Source organism: Arachis ipaensis, chromosome B2, assembly GCF_059453495.1.
Source record: "Arachis ipaensis isolate K30076 ecotype BB chromosome B2, ASM5945349v1, whole genome shotgun sequence".
Lineage (NCBI taxonomy): Eukaryota > Viridiplantae > Streptophyta > Magnoliopsida > Fabales > Fabaceae > Arachis > Arachis ipaensis.
Window position 1 is genome coordinate 16,003,445 of NC_142437.1, and position 24,675 is coordinate 16,028,119.

At 32.4% G+C, this 24,675-nt stretch overlaps 2 protein-coding genes across 2 annotated transcripts; one reads left to right on the forward strand and one right to left on the reverse strand.

The window, feature by feature from the left end:
• Positions 1-11,101: 11,101 nt before the first annotated feature.
• Positions 11,102-11,941, reverse strand: LOC107626995 (uncharacterized). Its single transcript, XM_016329878.1, has one exon. The coding sequence runs from the start codon at positions 11,939-11,941 to the stop codon at positions 11,102-11,104; it is 840 nt and encodes a 279-aa protein (XP_016185364.1).
• Positions 11,942-21,307: 9,366 nt separating this feature from the next.
• Positions 21,308-23,647, forward strand: LOC107625077 (basic helix-loop-helix (bHLH) DNA-binding superfamily protein). Its single transcript, XM_016327644.3, has 2 exons — positions 21,308-21,494; positions 21,823-23,647. Exon 2 carries the CDS (start codon positions 21,853-21,855, stop codon positions 23,401-23,403), a length of 1,551 nt encoding a protein of 516 aa, XP_016183130.1. The 5' UTR covers positions 21,308-21,494; positions 21,823-21,852; the 3' UTR covers positions 23,404-23,647.
• Positions 23,648-24,675: the final 1,028 nt, after the last annotated feature.

A 24,675-nucleotide genomic window follows, 5' to 3' on the forward strand; every position in this document is an offset into this window, starting at 1 on the left:
CCACGCTAAACTTGGGATTTTCCAAGTTCAGCGTGGAGTGTGCGTGCTTATTGGGTGTTTGCCTCTGCCAAGCCCACGCTAAACTTGGAATACGACGTCACTAGCGTGCAAGGAGCCACCATCCATGCTGAACTTGGAATATCTCAAGTTCAACGTAGGATGAGCATATCAATTGGGAGTCTCTTTAGAATGGTCCACGCTGAACTTAGCTCTGCGTGAGAAAAAAAAATTTGGGTCCACGCCGAACTTGGGCTGCACCAAGTTCAGCGTGGAGAGCGGACTACCAACGCGTACATCACGGCGCCGAATGCCCTCTCCTCCAAGTTCAGCGCCAAATTCACACAAAATCTTCACAAATCACCAACCCAATCACCTGCATTTGGTCCCCACCCCCCTTTATATATATATATATTATAGGAAAATTATCACGTATGCCATAGTACTTATATGGAACTTCAATGTTCCTTGTACGATCAAGTTATAGGTAAATTTATTAGTCTTTGTAGTTTTTCATAAAATGACGAATATAACCCTTTAATAAAGAAGGAAAAAGACAAAAACAGTAACTTTAAAAATGACTCTACGAATAAGTGTTGAAATGAAAGGCCATGGTGAATGGATCCTCTCAATTGTTAAAAAAAATTGAGAGTGTAAAGTATAATCTTTAACTCTCCATTACTCTCTCTCTCTCATATTTATTCTTAGTCCTACTTATAAAACTAATGGTACAGTATCACACTTTACTCCCTCAATTGTTAAAAAAAATGGAGAGAATCCACTCCCATTCTAAATTTTTTTTTCAAAAAAATAATTTAATAGATATACATCACAAACTAAATTCAAGTACGTATGAAATTATTACTCAATTATTTTTATCTATTTTCATTCATATATATTTGTGTCATTTATAATATTTACACAATATTAATTTCCTATTCAAATTTTTTAATGATAATATAATTTTAATCTTATTAACATATATTTTAATTATTATACTATTAAATGTGTTTTTAAAACACAAGAAAATTAAATCACTCATATAAAATACATATTAAAATATAAAATATGGATTAAAAATATATAAAAAAATATTATGTATTTTTATACAAATACATAGTAGTTAATTATATATATATATATATATATATATATATATATATATATTAAAAAAATTAAATTAAATAATCCACTCCTACAGACATAAAAGTGTTAAATTTTTTAATAATATTAAAATTTTGTAAAGTTTCTTTTGCAACTAACACAAAAATTTTATCACAAAAAAATTATTTCCTTATACATGTATATAAAAAGTGATATAAAGATTATTTTTACTAAAATATTTTGTCATAATTCATTACCTTTTTCAAACACAAAAAAACATATATTTTTATGGTTGCATCTAAAATATTTCGGTAAAAATAAAATTTGAATATTGGTCTTTCGGTGAATATTATTTATTGAGATTATTAGATTATGATAAATATAAAAGTTCATATTAAAATGAATGTTATAAAATAAATTTATAAAGATAATATTTTAAAATATAAAGATATAATAAATATCTAAATTAAATATTTATTTACTGTAAAAAAATTGTATATATATTAAAAAGCTTAAATAATATGTGTGTGTAACATTTTATTAAATAAAAATATTTCATTAAATACTATTTCAATTATATTAAAAATATAAATAAAATAATAATTATTTTGTAACAAAAATGTTAGTGGAAAAGAGACTCACTCATATTAATCCATCACAACGTTCAGCTCTTTCCAATACAAAATTAGTTAAAGCATTAAAGGACAAGACAGTAACTTTATCTCTCATTATGTGGGTGAAGGAAAGTGCAAGTTACTTCTCTACTATGCTCTTCAAACAAACAATTTCACCTACAAACTTCTCCCTTTCATTTCATCTTTCGTTATATTTTATTACAAATCTTATTGGTTGAAATGATGGGAACAACAATGTTCTATTAAAGTACAACGGTATACATGAACCGCTTCCTATATTATACATTTATACCCTTTATATAACCCGTTCCCCCCCTCCTTATATTTTATACATATATATTTATCCATCTACGTCCCCCTCTCTACCATGCCCTCTCTAAAATAAAAGATAAATTACCCCTTGTGGCATATACAATGATTATTGATAAATTATCTTTTAACTAGAGTTCCAAAGTTCGAATGAGATCGTCAAATCTAATTGCTATCTCTAATACGATCGCTAGAAAATCCTAAAAATGAGAGAGCTAAAAAACTGATAAAAATTTTTGATATATTAGTTAAAAATGATGGTAATTGGTGTGTGAAAAGAGACACCAAGGTATTTTATTTTATTTTTATCTTTAATTGCTCTTAAATTATTTTTCAGTCATTATTCAAATAATAAAAATCCTAAGATGGTAATTATTGACTCATTGTTTTTATGACTAACTAATATTTTGGTTTGTTTTTGTTATATAGTTATACAAGGCTATGAGGGTTGGTTATCTGAAAAGGAGTATCATTGTTGATCAGACTGAATTTTAAGAAAAATACTAGGAAAAAAATCTTAGGAAGGAGAGAGCTGAAAAATTAATAGATGTGCTCGTTGAAATGAGAGATTGAAAGCATATGAACAAGTTTAAAATCCTAACCTAATTGATTGAAAATGGTGATTGGATTTGAGAGGAATTATGGTTTTAAAATTGAAGAAAAATTGTATTTGGTGCGGATTATAAAAATAACACTACTATCAAGTTTCAAGAGAAACATCGCGTCAATTGAAAAGAAAAGAGAAGATAACGTGAATCTTAAAATTTTGGTAGAAGAATAATTTATGAATAATCAATGTATATGTCACAAGGGGTAATTTACCCTCTATTTTAGAAAGGGTAGCGTAGAATTCACAATAATAATAATACCCGGTCTAACCGAAATTTAGTAAATAATAAGTTAAATAGGAGCGAATATGGTTGGAAGATTTGGCAATTGGAATTTGATAATTTAAATATGATATTTGGATTCAGTGAATTTTTCCAAGTCGGAAAATATAGTTTTCTGCGTAAAAGTGCGCAGTGGAATTTTGAGAAGAGAGAAGAGAAGAGAGAAAACCTAACTCTCTTTGATTTTCAAACCACCATAACTTGAGCTACGGAGCTCCGATTGACGAGCCGTTTGTGGCCACGCGTTGCTCTTCTCATCCTCTACAATTCTATCTAAGTTTGGTGGTGAGTATTTTATTCATCTCTGCCCAGTTTTTGAAATTCCCTACTGTTACACGTTTTTGGGTAGTTAGTGTTGAAATCTTGTGATTTTGGGTGTTTAGGGATACTCCAACATAGATTCTAAGTGGGTTCTATCCCTACTTCATATGGGCTGAGGTAAGAAGTGCTCAAACCCTTGTGATTTGTCATTTTTATGAGCCCTAGGTTGATGTATGTATGTGACATTGGTTATGTTAGTGTATTTGGTGATGTTGGTGCACAATTGGGAGATTGGTATTACTTGAGGAGCTTTGGTAAGGCTTGGAGCTAAGGTTGGTGAAGAATTCCAAAGAAGAGGCTCAATTGGTTTGGCTACAAGAGGTACGGTTTAAGTTTCATTTAAATACCGTGTGTTGTGATGAGAATTCCTAGGCTAGATGCCCCTAGGATTAAGTTTGGATTGTGTAAATGGTTGGTGCTAATATGCATAGTTGATATGTAATGTGAATTAATGATTGGGTTGAGAATTGTGTGACCTTGTATGCTTGGTGTATTGAGAATTTGATGTACTGGGTAATGAGTATTGATTTGTGGTTTATGCATTTAAATTGTGAAAATTGGGCCGGAGGCCGTGAATTTTGGGCCGGAGGCCGGAAAGAGGTAAGAAAGGTAAGTCGATGTGTGCATTGTATGATGGCACAAGTGATTAGATGAATTTCAGATAATGAATATATGAATGATTAGGTTGGTTATTGAATAATAAGGTTTGAGAAGTTGAAGTGTGGAATTTGGTAATTTTGGGTGAAATTATGTAGACGAGGTATGTTTGGTTCGGTTGAGATATATTATGTGATCATATATGTGATTATGATTATTGATGCCTTGATGGTATGATGATGCATTAGAGATATGTATGTTGTGATATATGCTTGGGAAATGATTAAGGTTGATTTGTGGGTGAAATCACGTGATAGTGAGTATGATATTGATTACGTATAATGATGGTTGATTGGAAATGGTATTATTGGAAATTGGGATAAGGAAGGATGTATGACATGATATTGTGTTTGTCCTTTAGCCATTTGATTGAGAAGTGTTAAAATGGTTAGATGTGGTTTTGGGAATTTTTGGTAAAGTATCAATGTGTGAGTTGAGGATGGCTTTATGTGGATTTTGGTACATTTTGATTGATTTCAAAAAGGGTTGAAATTGGCATGTTTTGGTTGATTTTGAAAAGAGTTGAAAATGGCTTGTTTTGAAAATGGCACCTAGTGGTTTTGTATGAAAACATGGTTTTTGGGCATACTTTGACGGGACATAACTTGGAATACGGACCTCTGTTTTGTGCCAAATCTATTTAGAAATGAAATTGGATCCGGGATGTCCATGCCGTTTGAAGAACGGGTGAAAAATGATTTAAAATGAGAAAGTTATGTCCGTCGGAAGATTGGGGGTTGAATCTGTAAATTCTGCAGCTTTTAACTTAGAAAATTTTTAGCAGAATGACCCTCCACGCATAGGCGCACTTGGCGCGTACGCGTCGTTCTTCAAGAAGGCACTATCCACGCGTGCTCGTGGTGTGCGCGAGCACATCGATGCGCTGCACCAAATGCCCAGCTATTTTCCCGAGAGTTGTGCCAGAGTTGTGCCAGTTTTGTGCCTGGGGCGCAAGAGCACCCACGCGTACGCGTGGCTGACGCTTGCGCGTCGTTTGGCTATTTTTCAACCCGCGCGTCCGCGCGTATGACGCTTGCGCGTTGATGAGTTTTGTGGCCATCCACGCGTGCGCGTGGAGTGCGCGTACGCGTGGCCCTGTTTTCATGCCAAAGTTAATTTTTGAGTTTTAAAAGCCAAATCTCATACTTCTAAGCCTCCGATCTCACCTCTTATGTATTAAATCATTCTGATATGCCTAGCAATGAGCTAGGGGATGTGGTAACTTGCGAGTGAAGCAAGGGGAAAAGTTATGATCAATGATGATCAAAGATGATTATATGAGATATGGAGGATGACGGTGGAAGTACCGTGTATGCCATGAGCCGGAGGGCTATATTTATTGATAAATGGCCCATTCTTGATTGGACCATGAGCCGGATGGCTGAGTTATTGCCGGGTTACGGCAAAGCCATTATTGTTTATGGCTGAGTATAAATGCATATATGATTAATGAATGAATATGTTAAATGGATAATAATGAAAAAATATTGAAATGTGATGTGCGACCCCGGGTAGTAGGCAGTGGCGTTGTCCACTTGCTCCGGGTATGAGACGGAAAAGGAGGATTATGATAAACGAGTTTAATCGTGGGATTTTGAATAAATGTGTATTTGTGATACCTGGGTAGTAGCAAGGGTCGTGGTTCGTCCCGCTTGCTCCGGGTCATTGTCTGAGGATTGATAATAATGAAGGGTGATTATGAATAAATGTTTATTTGTGATACTTGGGTAGTAGCAAGGGTTGTGTTTCGTCCCACTTGCTCCAAGTTAATGTTTGAGATTTGGTAACAATGAATGTTGATAATATGAATTGAGATTGAATGAATATATGTTTGAGATGCCTAGGCAGTAGCAAGGGTTGTGGTTCGTCCCACTTGCTCCGGGCCAATGCTTGAGATACCTGGGTAGTAGCAAGGGTTGTGGTTCGTCCCACTTGCTCCAAGTCAGAGATTGCGACGCCTGGGTAGTAGCGGCAGTAGTGGTGAATCCACTCGCTCCAGGTTGAGCTTTTAGACACCCGCCTGGGTAGTAGCCGCAGTAGTGATTATTTCACTGGCTCTGGGTTGAGCGAGCAGTAGCAAGGGGGTTGTAGCTCAAACCTACTTGCTCCGCAAGGGGTGTTTCTGTCCAATGGTTAGCTACCAGGACATGTCGGGTTGGCTATATAACCGACAGATGATATCATCAGCCATAGGGCAGGCATTCATCATTTGCATATGTTTGAATTGTTTGGGTTTGCCATTTGTCTTGGATTTCTACATCATATATGCCATGTTACCTGACTATATGCTAATTGTTCTACTTGTATCATGTTTGTGTATTACTTGCCTGTATTGCTTGTGTTTGTACAACTGAGAGGCCCCTCATGCTGGTGTCGGTGGGTGTGAGGGCTGTTCTTGATGGGATGAATTGATGACGCGATTGCATGATGATGTATTGATATAGAACTGCTGAGGCAGAACAACTGGTGATGGTTTTGCTTATGATTCTGAGTCTGATTCGTGGAAGAGTCAGCGAGTTGGGAAACATGTGAAACATGAATTGAATTTAGCACTCCCTTATGACAGTTGCCTATTCATGGATTAGCGAGAACCTAGGATGAATAATTGGTGAAGAAGTTTAGGATGCTTAGTGAGTTTTTGTTGCAGTACATTGAATTTATTTGGCACTTTTACCGTACTGGGAACCCATGGGCCCGGGGTTCTCATTCCGTATATATCTCTTGTTTTTTCAGATACAGGTCCAGGTGTTCAGAAGTGAGTTGTGGGTCGTCTGAGAGACGGCGAAGATCTTTATTTCCTCTACTTTGTGTTTTGATTAGAATCTCTCCACCTTTGTTTTGGAAAGTTTATATTATGTATTGAACTCTTTGAATTTGCCTATAGAGGCTCTCATGTTTCCTTCGGGAGAGATTAGGATATACTGTTGTCAACTAATTTCATAATGTACTCTAGCCGACCTAAACTTCGTGGGTCGCGACTAGTAGCTATTTACTTATGTTATATATATCTATCTGTTATCTATCTCTTAATCTCCTCTACGCCTTGTCCGTATATCGTTTTCGGCTTCACGGTTTATCTTTTGTTGTCGAAACGTGAGAGATACGTCTTCGCGATTTTATTTCTACTCTTTTCAGGCTTCTCGATTAATACTCCTTTCGAAATTACCTATATTTATTTATTAAAAATCCACCTGAGAGTCGTACCACCGTAATATCATTGACTTATGACTCGAGCATAAGGATTTGAATATTAGGGTGTTACAATAATAATAATAATAATAATGATAATGATAATGATAATGATAATGATAATGATAATGATAATGATAATGATAATAATAATAATAATAATAATAATAATAATAATAATAATAATAATAATAATAATAATAATAATAATAATAATAAATAAATAAATAACTATATATATATAATTATAAAAAAATAAAAAATATATATATAAATAAAATAATAAATAAATAACTATATATATATAATTATAAAAAAATAAATATATATATATATATATAAATATACAAATAAAAAATATATATATATTTTAATTAATTTTAACTTCTTTTGTCCTTTTATTATTTTTTTTTCTTCTTTACTCCTTCACACATTTTTTTTTATGTCCCTCTCTGTTTTCAGTTTTTCTTCGCTTGAGGACAAGCAAACTTTTAAGTTTGGTGTTGTCGTTTCGCTTGTGGATTTTCTGTTTATTTTAATGACACCAAAGGGAGGCGAATCATCTCCACATAGGAGCACAGCCAGAAGAATGAGATGACCACTAGGATAACTGAGTTTTTCTTCGCTTGAGGATAAGCAAACTTTTAAGTTTGGTGTTGTTGTTTCGCTTGTGGATTTTCTGTTTATTTTAATGACACCAAAGGGAGGCGAATCATCTCTACAGAGGAGCACAGCCAGAAGAATGAGATGACCACTAGGATAACTGAGGTGGTTAAGTTCCTTTCATTCTATATTTCCTCCCGTTCTTATTATGTTATATTCCTGTTTTTCTGTTATTTTTGTTATTGCATGATCAATTGTTATTTCAATTTCTAGATTTTAGTTTAATTTACTGTCTATTTTATTATTTGATTTCTTTTTATACTGAAAAAGAGTGTCTCATGTATTGCTCACTGAGCTTGAAAATCAAAAGAAAATAAAGAAATGATATAATGCATGAAAAGAGTGAGTTTATATTTAAGATTAATCTTATTTACTTAAATGTGGTGGTACTATTTGTAATTCTGAATGAATGACATGAATAGTGCATATTTGAATTTGAATCAAGAGATGTTGATGTATGAGGAACAGGGATTTAGAGAATTATTATGACTTCTCTGAAATAAACAAAAATTTAATCCTTGAAGCAAAAGAAACAGCAAAAGAAAAAAAAATAAAAGTAAGGTCCAAGGCTCTGAGCATCAATGACTAAGTAGGTCAGACATGATTAAAAGCTCAAAGAGTTGTTTCCTTAGTCATATACTTGTGGTGTTCTTGTGTCAAGCAATCCTTGAGACAGAATATTTAGAGTCGAGACCAAATGCATTTAGCAGAGTATGCCCAAGGCTTTGAGCACCACTATCTGGGAGTAACTGAAAGAAAAATCAGAACATAAAGAGAGTTTCCCAGTTAAGTGCTTGTGGTGTTTTTGTGTCAAGTAAAGTTTGAGACAAAATATTTAAAGTCACGGCTAGGCTTAAGGTACAAAGCACCAAAGAAAAGAGAATTAAATTAAATTTGTTGTGTTCAAGGATTAAACTGAAGTACAAAGATCAGAGAATTCATAATATGATCCGGATTCCAAATTCCGAATGACACTGACATTCCTCTGATTCAAAGGAGAGTGAGATGCCAAAACTGTTCAGAGCTACAATGAATAAACCCCATTTTTTAAGAATAGGCTTGAGCATGACTAAACTCTCACTTCTCATGCAAATTCACATCTTAATCATGTACTTATTTTGGTTGCTTGAGGACAAGCAACAATTCAAGTTTGGTGTTGAGATGCGTGAGCATCTTCTCTATCTTTTCCTAGTGAATTTGCACTTGAATTGCTAAGTTAAATCAAAATTTAAATAGCTTTTAGCCACTATGGATGCTACTTCGAGTTGCGCACAATTCTATTTATTTCAGGTAGCATCTGAAGGGATTTGACGGAGTTTTGTAGCAGAAAAGGGAGAAAGCGAATGATGCTGTCAATCCTAACCTCCTTGCACTCAAACTGGAATAACTTGAGCTACAGAGGTCCAATTGACGTGATTTCAGCGGCATTAGAAAGTTAACTTCCAGGAATTTTCAACGATATATAATAGTGCATATTTCTCCTCCAGCAACCTCTGCATTCCCTACGTTGAACTTGGTTCCTGCCAAGTTCAGCGTGGATTGGAGAACTTCCAAAGAAGAACTTGTTGCCTTCTCCACGCTGAACTTGGGAAAATCCAAGTTCAGCGTGGATTCAAAGGAACACGCTGAAGCACTTGCTGCATTCTCCACGTTGAACTTGGAAAAAGCCAAGTTTATTGTGGAGCTTAATGAATCCAATGGTCCCCACACTCTTCAAGCCCCGCACGGATCAATTAAATTAATTTTGATTCAATTTTTATTTTATTTAGAATTAGGAAAAGATATTATTTTAGTTTTAGAAAATATATTTTACATTAATTAGGATTATATATAAAAGGAAAAAGAATCAGCCCTTTGGCTTCTCTTCTCTTCTACCTCATTCCGCACTTTACAGTTTTTCAGAATCCTTATTTTTTCTCTGAACCATGAGCAACTAAACCTCCATTGTTAAGGTTAGGAGCTCTGTCTATTGTATGTATTGATACTATTATTTTTCTATTTTATTCATCTACTGATTTATATTTCAAGAATTATTTTCGTTCTTTATTTTATGAATTTGGGTGGAACAGAAGTATGACCCTTTTTCTAATTGAGTTCTTGTATAACTTGGAAAAGCTCTTTACTTGAACAACAGCTTGAAAATAATTTCTCCTAAATTTTAATTATCTAGACTTAACGGGATACGTGACATATAATCCTCTTATATTTGGGTAATTAGGATTTTTGTGGCACATAAACTAGAATTGAACTTCATCCTCTAATTGGAATTAAGTGTCCAAGGAATTGGCGGTTGATGAAAGTTAGAGTAGACTAAGAAGGTCTAAGGAATTAGGGCTTAGTCATATATAGTTTGCCATGAATTGAATCATACATGATTAAAATAGTTAGTAAGAAAAGTCAATCTGAAAAATAGATATCTCTGAAGCCTTAACTATTTCTCCATATATTATTCACAACTCGTTTACTGCTTGCTTTCTAATTTACTGAATTTACTGTTTAATGCTTTTGACTTCTTAAACACCATTTTTTGATTGTCTAATTAAGTAAATTAATCAACCATTGTTGCTTAGTCCATCAATCCTCATGGGATCGACCCTCACTCACCTGAGGTATTACTTGGTACGACCCGGTGCACTTACCGGTTAGTTTGTCGGTTATAAATTCCGCACCATTGTCCGCTTGGAACTTCATGATTAGGAACTTTGTAAATATGGGGGTGGAAAGGTCATTGGTTGTCTTCTTTTCCAGGATGATGTTGTAGGTCGTGGAGTCCTTTAAAACCACAAACTCGAAGTATGGTTTTCTTTTGGCTTCTAGTTCCGATGGTGACTGGTAGCACTATCGAATCGTCCGGCTGGAGAAAGTTGTCTCCAAGTCCAGTTACTCCATTGCAATGACTTTGTAGGTTTTTGTTTCGGAGTTTGAGCTTGTCAAAGGCTCCCCTGAAGAGGATGTTGGAGTCGTCTTCGGTGTCCATCATGATATGTCTTACTAGGTCGATTCCGACCTTGAACAAGATAACAAAGGGGCGTCTCCCGATGAAGTGTCGTTTTGGCAATTATCGGGGGAGAATGTGATTGTTGTCGAAAGGGTAAAGGTTCTTTTTTCATCTTTCATGGATAACACCCAGAGATCTTTTTTCAAAGCAGATATTGACTTTTCAGGTGCGTCCTTCCCAGTGATAATGTTTACTATGATCGTTTGGTCGGTCTCTGGGATCTCCTGTCTCACACTTCTAGGGTTTCATGCTTCCCGCTTTGGCGATCTTTCCCTTACAACTTTCCTGGGCTTGCGAATAATTTTGGCAAATTCGGGGAGTTTGCCGTCTCGGATGGCTTATTTGAGAGCGTCTTTACGGTCGAAGCAGTCTTGAGTCTTGTGTCCGTATCCTCTGTGATAATCATAGTATAGGCTTTTGTTATCGCCTGTGCGTTCTTTCAATTGTCTGGCCTTTGGGAGGATGCCTTGTTCTGTTATTTGGTGGTAGATTTCTGTGATTAGGGCCAGTAGAAGGGTGTAGTTTGTGAACTTTTCCACTCTGGGTAGTCGATTGAGGGCAGCAAGTTTGAAGTGTTCCTTTGGGGTTTCTTTGGTCGGTGGATTACTTCGGGGTGTCATTTTGTCGTGGTTCCGTTTATTGGCCGCTACGACTTGGCTTACCTCCTCGTTGTTTATGTATTCCTTCGCGATGTTCTGGATTTCATGCATCGTCATCCAGACCGGCTTGGTTGTGAAGTGCTTCCGGAAATCTTCATTCATGAGCCCGTTGGTTAGGCATTTATCGTTGAACCTGTCAAGGTACTTCCTCGTGGGTTCATCTGGTCGTTGCGTGACGCTGAGTAGGCTAATCAGGTGTTTCGCTTTTGTGGTCCTGGTGGTGAATTGAGCCATGAATTTTCTGGAGATGTTGTCGAATTTGGTTATCAAGCTATTTGAGAGGGCGTTAAACCACTTGATTGCTAGGCCGGCTAGGGTCACCAAAAAGGCCCTGCAGCGAACTGCGTCGACAGCTCGTTCTAGTTTCATCCTGGCCTCAAAGGCCATTAGGTGTTCTTGTGGGTCCTTCGTCCCATCATACTTCATGTCGATCGGCTTGTCAAAATCCTTCGATAACTTGGCTCTTAGGATTCTTTCGGTGAGGTAGTTTCCATTATCACGTATTTGCTCTTTCTTCATTTGGAATCTCTTCGGTATCTCTTGTCGTCATAGTGCTGGCGTTTGGGTTCTCGAGATATGCTGCAATTCTGGCATTTGCCGTAGTGTCGGTTGGGTGACCTTTCGCTCTTGGCTTCTTGTCGTGATATGATCCTAGAGATCTCTTTGCTTGCGTGTTCCAGCTGGTATCGTTCTTTGGAAGTGACCTGGCCTTTTAGGATTTGTACCCTTTGGTAGAGTTCTTGAATTACCTGGATCGCCTTTTTTCCTAGGGCGTTGGTTGCTCTAGCCTCGCCGGATTGGCAATTGTCTTCTCATGGTTGTTGTCTACCAAGGGTTGGCTGGAGGTGCACGGCGTTGGTTATCCTCCCGTGGGTCGGCAGATGATCGTTGTTCCGTGGTTTGGGCGTTGGGTTTGGTGGGTCTGGCTCATGGTGATGGCTTGAAGACCGCTCCTCGAGTACATCCATCATACCGCCAAGGCTTAGCAAGTCTCCACAAACGACGTCAATGTACAAGACTTTGCTGGTACAGATTGAAGGAAGGATTAGGGACTCGCTGGTCTCGGTGATGACGTGATTGGACTTCTAGAGTGGCGGAGGGTGGTATCTGCAAAGACATTCCGACGCTCAAGTCAGAATGGATCTCAGAGGTATAGATGAGGATTATGAGTGTGTAACGTACCTGGGGGAGCCCTTGCCTCCTTTTATATAGTTTGCGATCATTATCTTATTTTATCTTGTTAGCTAAAACAAGGAAAGTATTTGAATTTGAATATCGGTTAAGGATTTGAGGTCACCTGGACAGTTTGGGTTGTGGTGGTGGCCTGGGCCGGGTAGTCGGGTTGTTGCTGCTCCGCTAGGAGACCCTGGGATCGAGTTCGGAACAAAAACAATAATGGGTAAAGTATTGTTTTGGTCTCCAATGTTTGGGATAAATCCTATTTTGGTCCATAACGTTTTAATCATCATATCTTTATACCAAAATGTTTAAAATGACATTAGTGTTATCCCACCGTCAAATTACTCGCTAACAATTAACGAAATTGATGTACTATTAATAATGCTTTTGTTAAAGCTACGTTTGCTCAACCCCTCTTCCACCTTCACTTTCTTAACAAGCTCAAACCCCATTCTCCTACTCTTTTCTTCCTCTTCCTCAAACCCCTCTTGGAGAATTAATAATGCAAAAGAGAGTAGGAGAATAAGGTTTGGACTTGTTGAGAGGGTGACGGTAGAAGAGGGGGTTGAGCAAACGTAGCTTTGACAAAAGTATTGTTAATAATACATCAATTTCGTTAATTGTTAGTGAGAGATTTGACAGTGGAATAACATTGATATCATTGTAAACGTTTTGGGATAAAAATATGACGTTTAAAACGTTAGGAACAAAAATAGGAATTACTCCAAACGTTGGGTACCAAAACAATACTTTACCGAATAATAATATTGTAACAGAGAATAAAATAAAAAATAATTACAAAAAATTAGAAAATTGTTATTAATATTTATATTATTTATTAATTTTAATTATTAAAAATTAAATAACGTATATAATAGAAATTAAAAAAATTACTACATAGAATTCCGAAAATTTTCTTTTTGTATGTATATTATTTATTAATTTTAATAATTAAAAGAAATATAAAATATTACATTATAACAAAAAATAAAAAAATCACAGCATATCCAAAAAATATATTTATTAATAATTAATTAAATAATAACAAAAATAAAAAATAATAACAAAAATAAAAATAAAAAATACAATATTATCATCACAGAAAACCTAAAAAAAATGAATCAAATAATTAACTATACTACTATTACTAATAATAATATTAATCAAAATAATTGCATTTAAGATATTAACTAAATAATAAGCTCTAAATTAGCGAAAAAATAATAAACTTACGTAATTATATTGAGCCAAATAATTGATAATATGTTCTGCCGCCAACGTATAATCACATACCATTTTTTACTAAACACGTGTGTATAATTTTTTATGTATAAATCCCACACTAAATACACTAAATACTGTCAATAAAATACTTTTCTCTCTAAATGTTCTACCGTCACACTAAAACCCTTAACTCTCTCAACTCTCTTCGTGTGGCTTCAACGAGTGAACAGTGAGCTCAGGTGGGAGGTTTTTAAAGTCATGTTCCCTGCTGCATCTCGTGTTCTCAAAGAAGCTATATTCCTTGCATGTTAACACGCATCAACTCTGGTGGTCAAAAAACAAAGAAAATCTCTAAAAAGCTGTGCAGATTTCTGAAAAAAACGAAAGAATTTCTGTTCTTCTTGTTGCAAAACACTGCATCTGTGTTGAGGGTGACTCAACACGCGTCCCACTTCGTTGAAAAACTGCTTTCATAGTAGAGAACACGCTACATGCGTATTAGATTCACGCTATATCGTATAGGAAAACTTTCACATGTACCAATCACTTTTTTGGTACAGCAATATAGCAAGTACGATCTGATTAGCAGTCAAATCCTTGTCATATAGTGATGAATAAAAAGTCTAAAATGTCCTTAGTTATATAGTAAAATTATGGAAATGACAGACTGGCTTTATGCTTCATGGTTGAAGCTAATAGAAAACTGAGGTCAGAATGTATGGCTCTAATGGCTGGAAGCTGATGGGCCATTTATTTACCAACCCAAGAAACATATTAGATGGACTTGGATTACTAAATAATAAAGAACCCAGACCCGGTAGTGATATTTATTTTGTTTGTAAAAATTTTAAACGTTGTCGTTTTCATGTAAAACAATTCCCCAAAAGTATTGTTTTTGTCCCCAACGTTTGAGGTAAGTCCCAAAGTTATCCCTAACATTTCAATCGTCCTATTTAAGTCCCTAACGTTTCAAAATTGACTTAATGTTGTCCTGCCGTTAGGGATCCATTAACAGAATTGACGGCGGAACAAAATTGAGACGATTTTGAAACGTTGGGGACTTAAATAGGACGAAAACGTTAGGGACAAAAACGATATACAAAAATAAATTTTAATTTAATTTTATCTTTCAATAATATTAATTTTTTACTATATATAGTATTCAATTATTTTATAATTATATCTAAATAAATTACATTTAATCACATTACTTTCATTTTAAATCATTTTTTTATAATTTTAAAGAATTTTGATACATTAAAGACAAAAGGTATAATTTATATTTTATTATATATATATATATATATATATATATATATATATATATATATTATTTTTTTCTTTTCTGCAAGTTTATATATTAGTCATTCTACAAACATTTCATGATAACTAAAAATCTTTAAGAGTAAAATTATAAAAAAAATTAATTTATTTAAAATGAAAGTAATATGATTAAGTATAATTTACTTAGATGTGATTAAAAAATAATTGAATACTATGTATAGTAAAAAATTGATATTATTAAAGGATAAAATTAAAATTTATTTCTATGTATTATTTTTGTCCCCAATGTTTTCGTCATATTTAAGTCCCTATCGTTTCAAAAATGTCTCAATTTTATCCCGCTGTCAATTCTGTTAACGGATCCCTAACGGCAGGACAACATTGAGTCAGTTTTAAAACGTTAGGAACTTAAATAGGACGATTGAAACGTTAGGGACAAAAACGATACTTTACTCTTAAAAATTTATTTTATATTACTTGACAAATAATTAGATTGTTATATTCAAAATTTATTAACTAATTACTTTTGTTAAAAATATTATTATATAATTGTTCATACTCTAGCCCAATGTCCAGGTCCAGACCCAAACACCTTAAGAAGGCCCCATCAGTAAGGTTGGCCTTCCCCCGCAACTGACATCCGCATAGGAGGTCGGTTCCAACGGGCAGATAACACTCATTCAAATAAGTAATTGCCTCTAAAATCTTTCAACCCACTCCCCAAGTCAAATCTCAACCTCCCTAAGATAAAGGGACGGTTATCCTCCTTAAAAGGTGGAACCATCACAACGGTAGCTATGGGTTTACCATTATAAGTACACTGACAATCCTCAGGTAATTAGAAGTCCCATACTCTTAAACTTGCTTAGACCCTTGCTGACTTAGGCATCGGAGTGTCTTTCCAGGTACCACCCCCCTTCCCTTGCACATACATAAGTCGGACGAGGACTCTTGACCGGGAGTCGGATCAAAAGCCTCCTCATTCACCCGATTGGGCCAACCTTGTGAGTCTAGCCCATCAATCTCCGGTTACCCAACGTAACAATAATATATTTTTTTATCAAAATATTTTAAAAAATAATTTATCTAAAATATTATATATAAGTATATAACACATAGAGATATTAATTTTTTTATTTTTTAAAATTAAAAAAAGCATAATAAGTATTAAAATTATATACAAGTCGGACTATTGCAGAAATATAATCACATAAATGCAACGTGAATCACCCTAATCACATCTCTATGTAAATTAAATGAGTCAGACTAGATTTAGCTTTCTATATAAATCAAAACAGTCTGGTTCGATTTATACATATTTGCATGTTATCCTAGTAAATCTAATCAGGTTGTTTCGATTTATGCATGCGTGCATGCTATCCTAGTAAATCTAAACATAGTGATTAGATTTACACATGCATAAATCAAAACAGGGTGATTAGATTTATATAGAGAACTAAATCTAGTCTAGGTCATTCGATTTACTTAGAGAAGTGATTGGGGAGATTCATATAACATTTTTTAATAACCATATTTTTTTATTCATTTGATAATTTAAATAATTATCAATAACTTTATACTATTCACATACGGTTTCTACCTTCTTCGATTCTCCATATTTATAGTTGCACTAAATTTTCGTATCTTTTTTTTTGTTTTAGTTAAGTTTAAAATTTTAAACATTATTTTAGATTAGTAACATACACGAACAAAAAATTATTAATTTCTAAAAAAATCGATGTAATTTAAAATTGTTCATTTGAAATTAACACATTATTTTTATAAAAACAACACATTTAAATTAGTATTCAAGCAAAAAAAAAATTAGTATTAAAAAAGAATAAAAAATTAAAAATTTTAATAAATTTTATTTGAACATATATAATTAAAAATTTAAATGTGTTGGTTTATATAAATATAATGAGTTGGTGGTTTTAAATGGACAATTTTAATTCACTAATTTTACGTAAATTCATATATTTTTCTAAAAATTAGTAATTTTTTACGTGTACACTAATAATTTAAAATTGATGTTTATCTCTATTGTAATTTGAAACCATTTATTTTGAATTGTTCAGTACAAATAAACATAAAAAAGTTATTAATGGGATCAAATATTATTTTCTCCAAGAGAACCTTATTTAGTTTATTTAATGGGATAAAATATTATTTTGGTTCTCAATGTTTTGGCCAAATCCTAATTTGGTCCTTAACGTTTCAAACGTCATACTTCAATAAAAAAAAAATTTAAATCTCCTATTTCAATCCCAAAAAATATTTAAGTAGGTTTAATGTTGTCCTACCATTAAATTTGACACAAGCAATTCGCATATTGAATAGCCAATAACATTCGATTTCAGTATATAAGTAATATCGATCCACCAACGGTCACTAATATAAAAATTTTTTCTTTTGATTTTGAAGCGTTCATAATTGATTATTAAGATTTAAAATTTTGTACCAAAAAAATGAGAAAAATGTTATAAAAAGATTTTGATTATATATATTTTTTTAATATATAGAAAAAGATATGACTTAATTAGTAATATTATTAACGTCTATATCAGTCATTTTATTAACTATTAGTGTTAAATTTAATAGTAAGACTATATTAAATCTGTTTAAAATTTTTTGAAATGAAAATAGTATTTAAAATGTTAAAGACTAAATTAAAATTTGTTCCAAATATAAAAAATCAAAAATACTACTTTATAAAGAAAAGAGAGTGTGGCACGTTTTTTTACTATACTATATTAATACTAAATAGATGTATAAGACTTAGTTCCATTTGTTATCTGTGGGTCGGATTTCTCAGCCTAAATAATAAACCAAAAAAAAAATAAAAAAACTGTAAATTTAACAATTATGATTTCAGAGTTTGTAATCTCATAAAATAATGCTAGCCAAAAATCATACAAAAATGATGCACTTAAAAATTATTCATTATCCTTAAATTAATATAAGAAAAATCATGTACAAAAAAGTCTATTAACCGTTCAATAAAGAAATCAGCAACTAAAACAAAAGGTCATGACAAAAAAAAAATCGAAAACATAAGGTAAGCCATCCAAAAAACCAACGACTAAGCCACCAAGCCACGCCACAAACAAGAGAAGCTTGTGTCAAGAGGCAGCAGGATGTAATTTCCATAAATCATACCTCGTGGAACGCAAAATTTGATACACACCTCACAATGCTTTCCATTATAAACACATGTTACATAGAAAATCACAACCCTTTGTTTAATTAATTATTAAATCCAATGGACACTTTACATGGACCATGAGAGTTCCAAAAAAGTGCTCTGGACCATTTGAAAACTTTCCTATAGTATATACATATTAGCTCAAATATATTTTGTAGTTCCACATTTCGGCATAAGAGGAATGCTAGGGGGCAGCAACTTTTGTAATTTGTAGCCATCAAATAGTCATCAATGATGGTTTTAATGGTGTAAGATTGGTGTGAGATTTCATCCAATGGCTCACTTTTCTTTGCTGGTTACATGCTAGCCAGAATTTAACAAAGTTGCTGGCTCCCTAGACTTTTCCTTAGTATAATATACCATGATGAAATATAGCTGCATAACATATAATGATTATCCATATTAAAAATAATTTCTGACATATTAAACTCAAAAAATAAATTTAATTACAAATCTAAAATATTAAAAATAAAATATATTTTTTTATTTATTTATGGTATATTTTAGTTTGTTAAAATAAAAATTAATTTAGCGTGAATCAAAATTTTATTTAAAAACTAACCATAAATTATTATATATATAAAATAAAATTCAAAATTTTTATACTGCTTAAACGAACTAACCAAGTTGGCTAGAGGAAGTCTAACTTTACAAGGTATGTTTTTTGTAATTTTATTTTGAACCTTCTTCGATATTTATTTAAGCAAACAAATAAATTGATCACTCGACCAACTCAAATTGTGTGGTGTGTTTTTCGTTTCTATCCCAAACATTATCACATCAAATCAAAGTGTTCTTAAAGAGCCAGCAGAAAACTTTAGGCACAGATGAAATACAGTGCCATTATGGCCCACTGTTTGACTATTTTCGTTGTCCAAAACCATGGAATATCCGTGCCATAATAAATGCTAATATCATAAAGTAGTAGTAGTTATATATTTATGAGTTTTTTTTATTATGGATATTTATTAGGCTTTTTTTATTGATAAATAAAATAAATTAATATACATATTACTAAGTATATTTATATTTTTATATTATTGTTATACATCTTAAATACATAGAATAAAAGACGAATAAGCACAAAAATTAGATACGATATATTTAAAATATGTAACAGTTAACAAAAAATATTTAGATGCACCTAAAATATATTACATATATTTTGATGTACATATTTAAGGTGTTGTGCACTCAAAATAAAATTAAAATATTTGAAATATGTTATGATCGGATTTGATTTAATTTTTTAATTTCATCTAATTTTATTTAAATTTTAAAATTACAAAATATTTTACTTAAAATTTAGATAAATATAATTTAAATTAACGATTTAGTTTAATCTAATACAAATAAATGTATTCGTATTATTATACTCGTATGATTAATTATGTTTATATATTCAATTTAAAAAAAATAATGAGTTAAAGTTTTTAAATTAAAAAATTAATAATTTAAAATTTTAAATGCATTAAAGATATGTACAAAACCAACTCAAAATTTACTATATTGGTATAATATTCTTGATCGTATCGTGTTAGTTTGAGTTTTATTTTTCTATTTCATTCAATTTTATTCAAATAATTTAAAATTTTAAAATTATAAAATTTTTAATTTAAAACTTAGACGAACATAATTTAAATTAATAATTTAATTTAATCCAAGATAAATAAATATATTCGTAATATTATATTTGTATGGCTAATTATGTTTATATATTCGATTTTGAAAAAATCTAATTATTTAAAGTTTCTAACTTAAAAATTAACCCTTTTAAAAGTTTAAATGTATTCAAGATATTTACAAAATCAATTCAAAACTTCATACGTCAATATATTTTAGATCTTATTGTGTTGGTTTGATTTATATTTTTTTATTTTATCTAATTTTATTTAAATCATTTAAAATTTTAAATTACAAAATTTTTAGTTTAAATTTTAAAGGAATATAATTTTAAAATTTTAAACTACTTGAATAATATTAGATGAAATAAAAAAATTAAATCAAATCATATCCTAATATATCTCAAATACACTGGATTGAATTTCATTTTGACTTTATCCTATATCTACGCAAATATAATATATCTCTAGTGATATTTTTTTAAGATGTTACACATGTTGTGTACTATATTTATTTATCTTTTATGTTTATTTTTCTTCTATTTGTGCATTTGAAATATGTACTGGCATGGTAAAAATGTAAATATTTTATATGTTATATATTTCAATAAATAAAGAATTTAAATAATTATAATAAAAAATCTCATACTTATTATAAAGCTATAAGAAATAAAATCATTCAATTTATTTTATTTTATTTATTTTCACTAATAATGTAGTTTGCTAACTCAAATTTTCTGTTTTCCTAATATAACTTTTTTCCTTTAATTCAAAGTTTGTGTGAATAAGTGTATTTTTTTTTTTTTTTTGGTGACTGTGAATAAGTGTATTTAAACACACCTATTTGGACACCCAAAAAAAAAAAAAAAACACACCTATTCATAATATAAGAATAAAATATTGTTTAACTAATTCTTTTATGTATATTTAATAGTGAAGATTTTGAAAATCTTATTTACAAGTGATATAAGAGCATTCATTAGAAACTTTCTTCAGATTTTAGTAACTGTTATTCCTATAGTACTTTCTAGATTAAGAAAAATAAAAAAATATGATAATAAGTAACAAAAAATATATGGAAAAAATTACCCTTATTTAAAATATTAGATTAAGAAAAAAAATATATATGATAATAAGTAACCAAAAAAATATATGGAAAAATTACCCTTATTAAAATAAAACTTCAATTAATATAATAACACTAATTATTTTAAAAGTAAAAATGGAAAGAGAATTTAATTCTACCTATATATCATAAATAGAACAAATATTTTAAAATCTTAAAAATAAATTATTTATTATGAAATGGAAAATTATATTATAATATCAAAAATAAAAAAATTAAATGCTAATATGCTATACAGCATAATTAAATAAAAAAAAGAAATGAAGAAAAAGAGTCCTAGTGTTAGTGTAGCTTTGAATCTCTCTCTCTCTCGCTCTCTCTCTCCGGTTTGCATTTGTTGTTCTCAGATCTGAGGTTTTTTCGAATCTTATAAATCTATTTTCCTCTATGTTCAAGCTTCTACTACCCCACCAAATCCCAAAAACCCTTCAGGTAATTATTCAAACTATGTACCTTCATTTTCTGCTGAATCTTTATTGTGTTCCACTACCTTAATCAAGCACTTTCTTTTCGGATTGTTAACCCACTAAATCTTTGACCTCAACACGAAGTTAGATTCTTTCTAATAATTTAGAAATACCCATCACAAGTGATTCACTAATTGTGGGTTTCACTTGGATTATTTCTAGGGTTTTTCTATATGGTTGTTTCATGTTTATGAATTTTAACGGCTTTTGATTAGTTGGGTGAAATTCAAGCTTAATTGAGATATTTTCAAAGCATTTCTTTTTGAGGGGAGAAGTAAAGTTTCGATTTTTAGGTATAGGAGCTGTTACCGTTAGAAAAGATCATGAGCGAGAAGTTTTGTGTGAGTGATGAAGACAAGGGTGTGTTGGAATCTGTGTTGGGTGCAGAAGCTGTTGCATACTTTGTTTCTGCGGTTTCCAATAATTTTTTCTCCAGCGTGGTTGCTTCTGCTTCGGCTCTGGCCGGAACTGATGCTGGCCTCCGGCGGCGGCTGTGCCAGGTTCTAGAGGGTTCCAAGTGGAATTATGCTGTGTTTTGGCAGGTTGCTGGGCTGAAATCTGGTGGCTCCGCCTTGATTTGGGGCGACGGCCAATGCTGCGATCCCAAAGGGGGCGGAGCTGGCGAGGGAGGATCTGAAGGGGATTGGAGTGGAGTTAGTAAGGGTGATGAAGAGGAGCTGAGAAAGAAGGTGCTGCAGAAGCTTGATGCATACTTTGCTTGCTCTGTGTCGAAAGAGGCGAATTATGCAAGGTTAGATAGGGTTTCGGATTTGCATATGTTTTACTTGGCCTCAATGTATTATATATTTGGTTTCGATTCGCCTTGTGGCCCTGGTGGTTCTTTCAAGTCTGGCAAATCAATTTGGGTTTCTGATTCTGCTAGCTGTTCAAACCAACTAGAATCAAGATCATTTCTTGGGAGATCAGCTGGTCTTCAAACGGTTGTTTTTGTGCCTCTTAAAGCCGGAGTTGTTGAGCTTGGTTCCGTGGAAACAGTGCCAGAAGACCAGGGTGTTTTGGATTTGGTCAGGACAGCATTTGGTGAATCTAGTTCTGGACAGGCGAAGGCATTTCCGAAGATTTTCGGGCGTGAATTAAGCGTTGGTGGTGGGGATGCGAAATCTCAGTCAATAACCATTAGTTTCTCGCCGAAGTTGGAAGATGATTCTGGTTTCACTTCAGACTCTTATGAAGTTCAAGCTCTAGCAGCAAACCATGGATATGGGAATCCTTCCAATGGGAGCATGGGTGAAAATAGTGAAGCGAAATTGTTCCCTCAAATGATTGGTGGGAATTACAACGCTCAAACAAGGGTTTCTTCGCTAGATCTTGGAAATGAAGACTCCTCCTCAACTCATCTGGATGAGCGGAAGCCCCGAAAAAGAGGTAGAAAGCCTGCAAATGGAAGAGAGGAACCCCTGAATCATGTTGAAGCCGAGAGACAAAGGAGGGAAAAGCTAAACCAAAGGTTCTATGCCTTGAGAGCTGTTGTTCCGAATATATCTAAAATGGACAAGGCATCTCTACTTGGCGATGCAATTACGTATATCACTGATCTGCAGATGAAGATCAAGGTGTTGGAAACAGAGAAGAACATGAATAACAACAATGAACCAATGTTTCCTTTTTCGGATATAGATTTCCAAGCCAGAGAGGATGACACAGCAGTCGTGCGAGTAAGTTGCCCCTTGGATCTCCACCCGGTTTCCAGAGTCATTAAGACATTCCAGGAGCATCAAATCATGGCTCCAGAGTCAGGTGTTTCAACATCGGAGGGAAAGATGATTCATACATTCTCCATAAGAGCGCAGGGCAGCGAGGCTGCTGCAATACAATTGAAGGAAAAGCTTGAAGCATCCTTATCCAAAAACTGATAAGTTTTCAGAAAAGATTATATATTTATCATCATGTGGCATGTTAATGCAATGCAACAATGTTATTGTTAGGTATACATGATAGTGTTCTTAGTGTACTTATTAATCAGATTGTAAGTTAAAATCATATTGTAAGTTAAGTCCTAAGATGTGGTCCTTGTGGCTCTCTTTGAACTGATTTGTAATCAATGACCTGAATTATGTATTTACTTGTGATAAATAGCATGAGTTGAATTGAATTGAATCTTCCCTTTATTTTTCACTTGTTCAGCTAACAAATTTTGGACTTAATGTTGTTTGTGGCCAAGTTGGTAGTTGTTTGTATTGTTGCCACTTAGAATAGCAAGTTTGAAGACAACAATGTTAATGTTTCATATGTTTGGGTGCTTTTGCATCAATCGAGATCAAAGTTACTTTAACGTTTAACTTGTGCATGTTGAATTTGAAAGATCATGTTTGGTAGGACCCCCATGGGAAAATGATGGTTTGCGTTAGGTTTTTTGTATAGATAAGAATAAGAATGAAATCATGAGTCATCACTTTATTTAATTAGATTAGTTTTGATTAAATGGACAATATAAAATATTTTACACAATCATTTAATTATATCTATTTTTTTAGATGATTATTCGCCCATTTAATGTAAAAGAGAGTTATTTTAAATGTATTAAAATTAAATTCTTATTTGAGACACATAGACACATATATGACTACACAAAAATACATAAACATAAAGATACACAAATTTTGTAATGTGTTTGGTAATAATATACAAGATACATGCCAATGAGTTATAATTTAAACGACATAGTCTCTCTATACTCATTTAAGAGATTGCAAATTCGAGTCTCCTTATCTTTGGTAAAAAAATATAAGGCACATATGTATGAACCAAATGTTAATTTTATCCTCTTTAATATACTTTAGGAAACATTTCAAGTGCACCAGGAGTATCGATGCATTAGTTGTTTTAACCGTTAATCTGAATTATAAAAAATATATATAATATATATTAATTGAAATCAACAATTAAAACAACTAATGCACCAATACTCCCGGTACACTTGAAATATTTCTTATACTTTATTATTGTCACAATCAGTCAGAAATAAAAATTAGTAATTTTAAAAATAATTAAAAATAAAAAAATTAAATTTTATGTCTTATACATTATATTTTTATATTTTAATTTTAAAAAATATTAAATATATATATTTTATGTGTATTTATATATCATTATATCCATAACTAATAATTAGTATTTATGTCTCA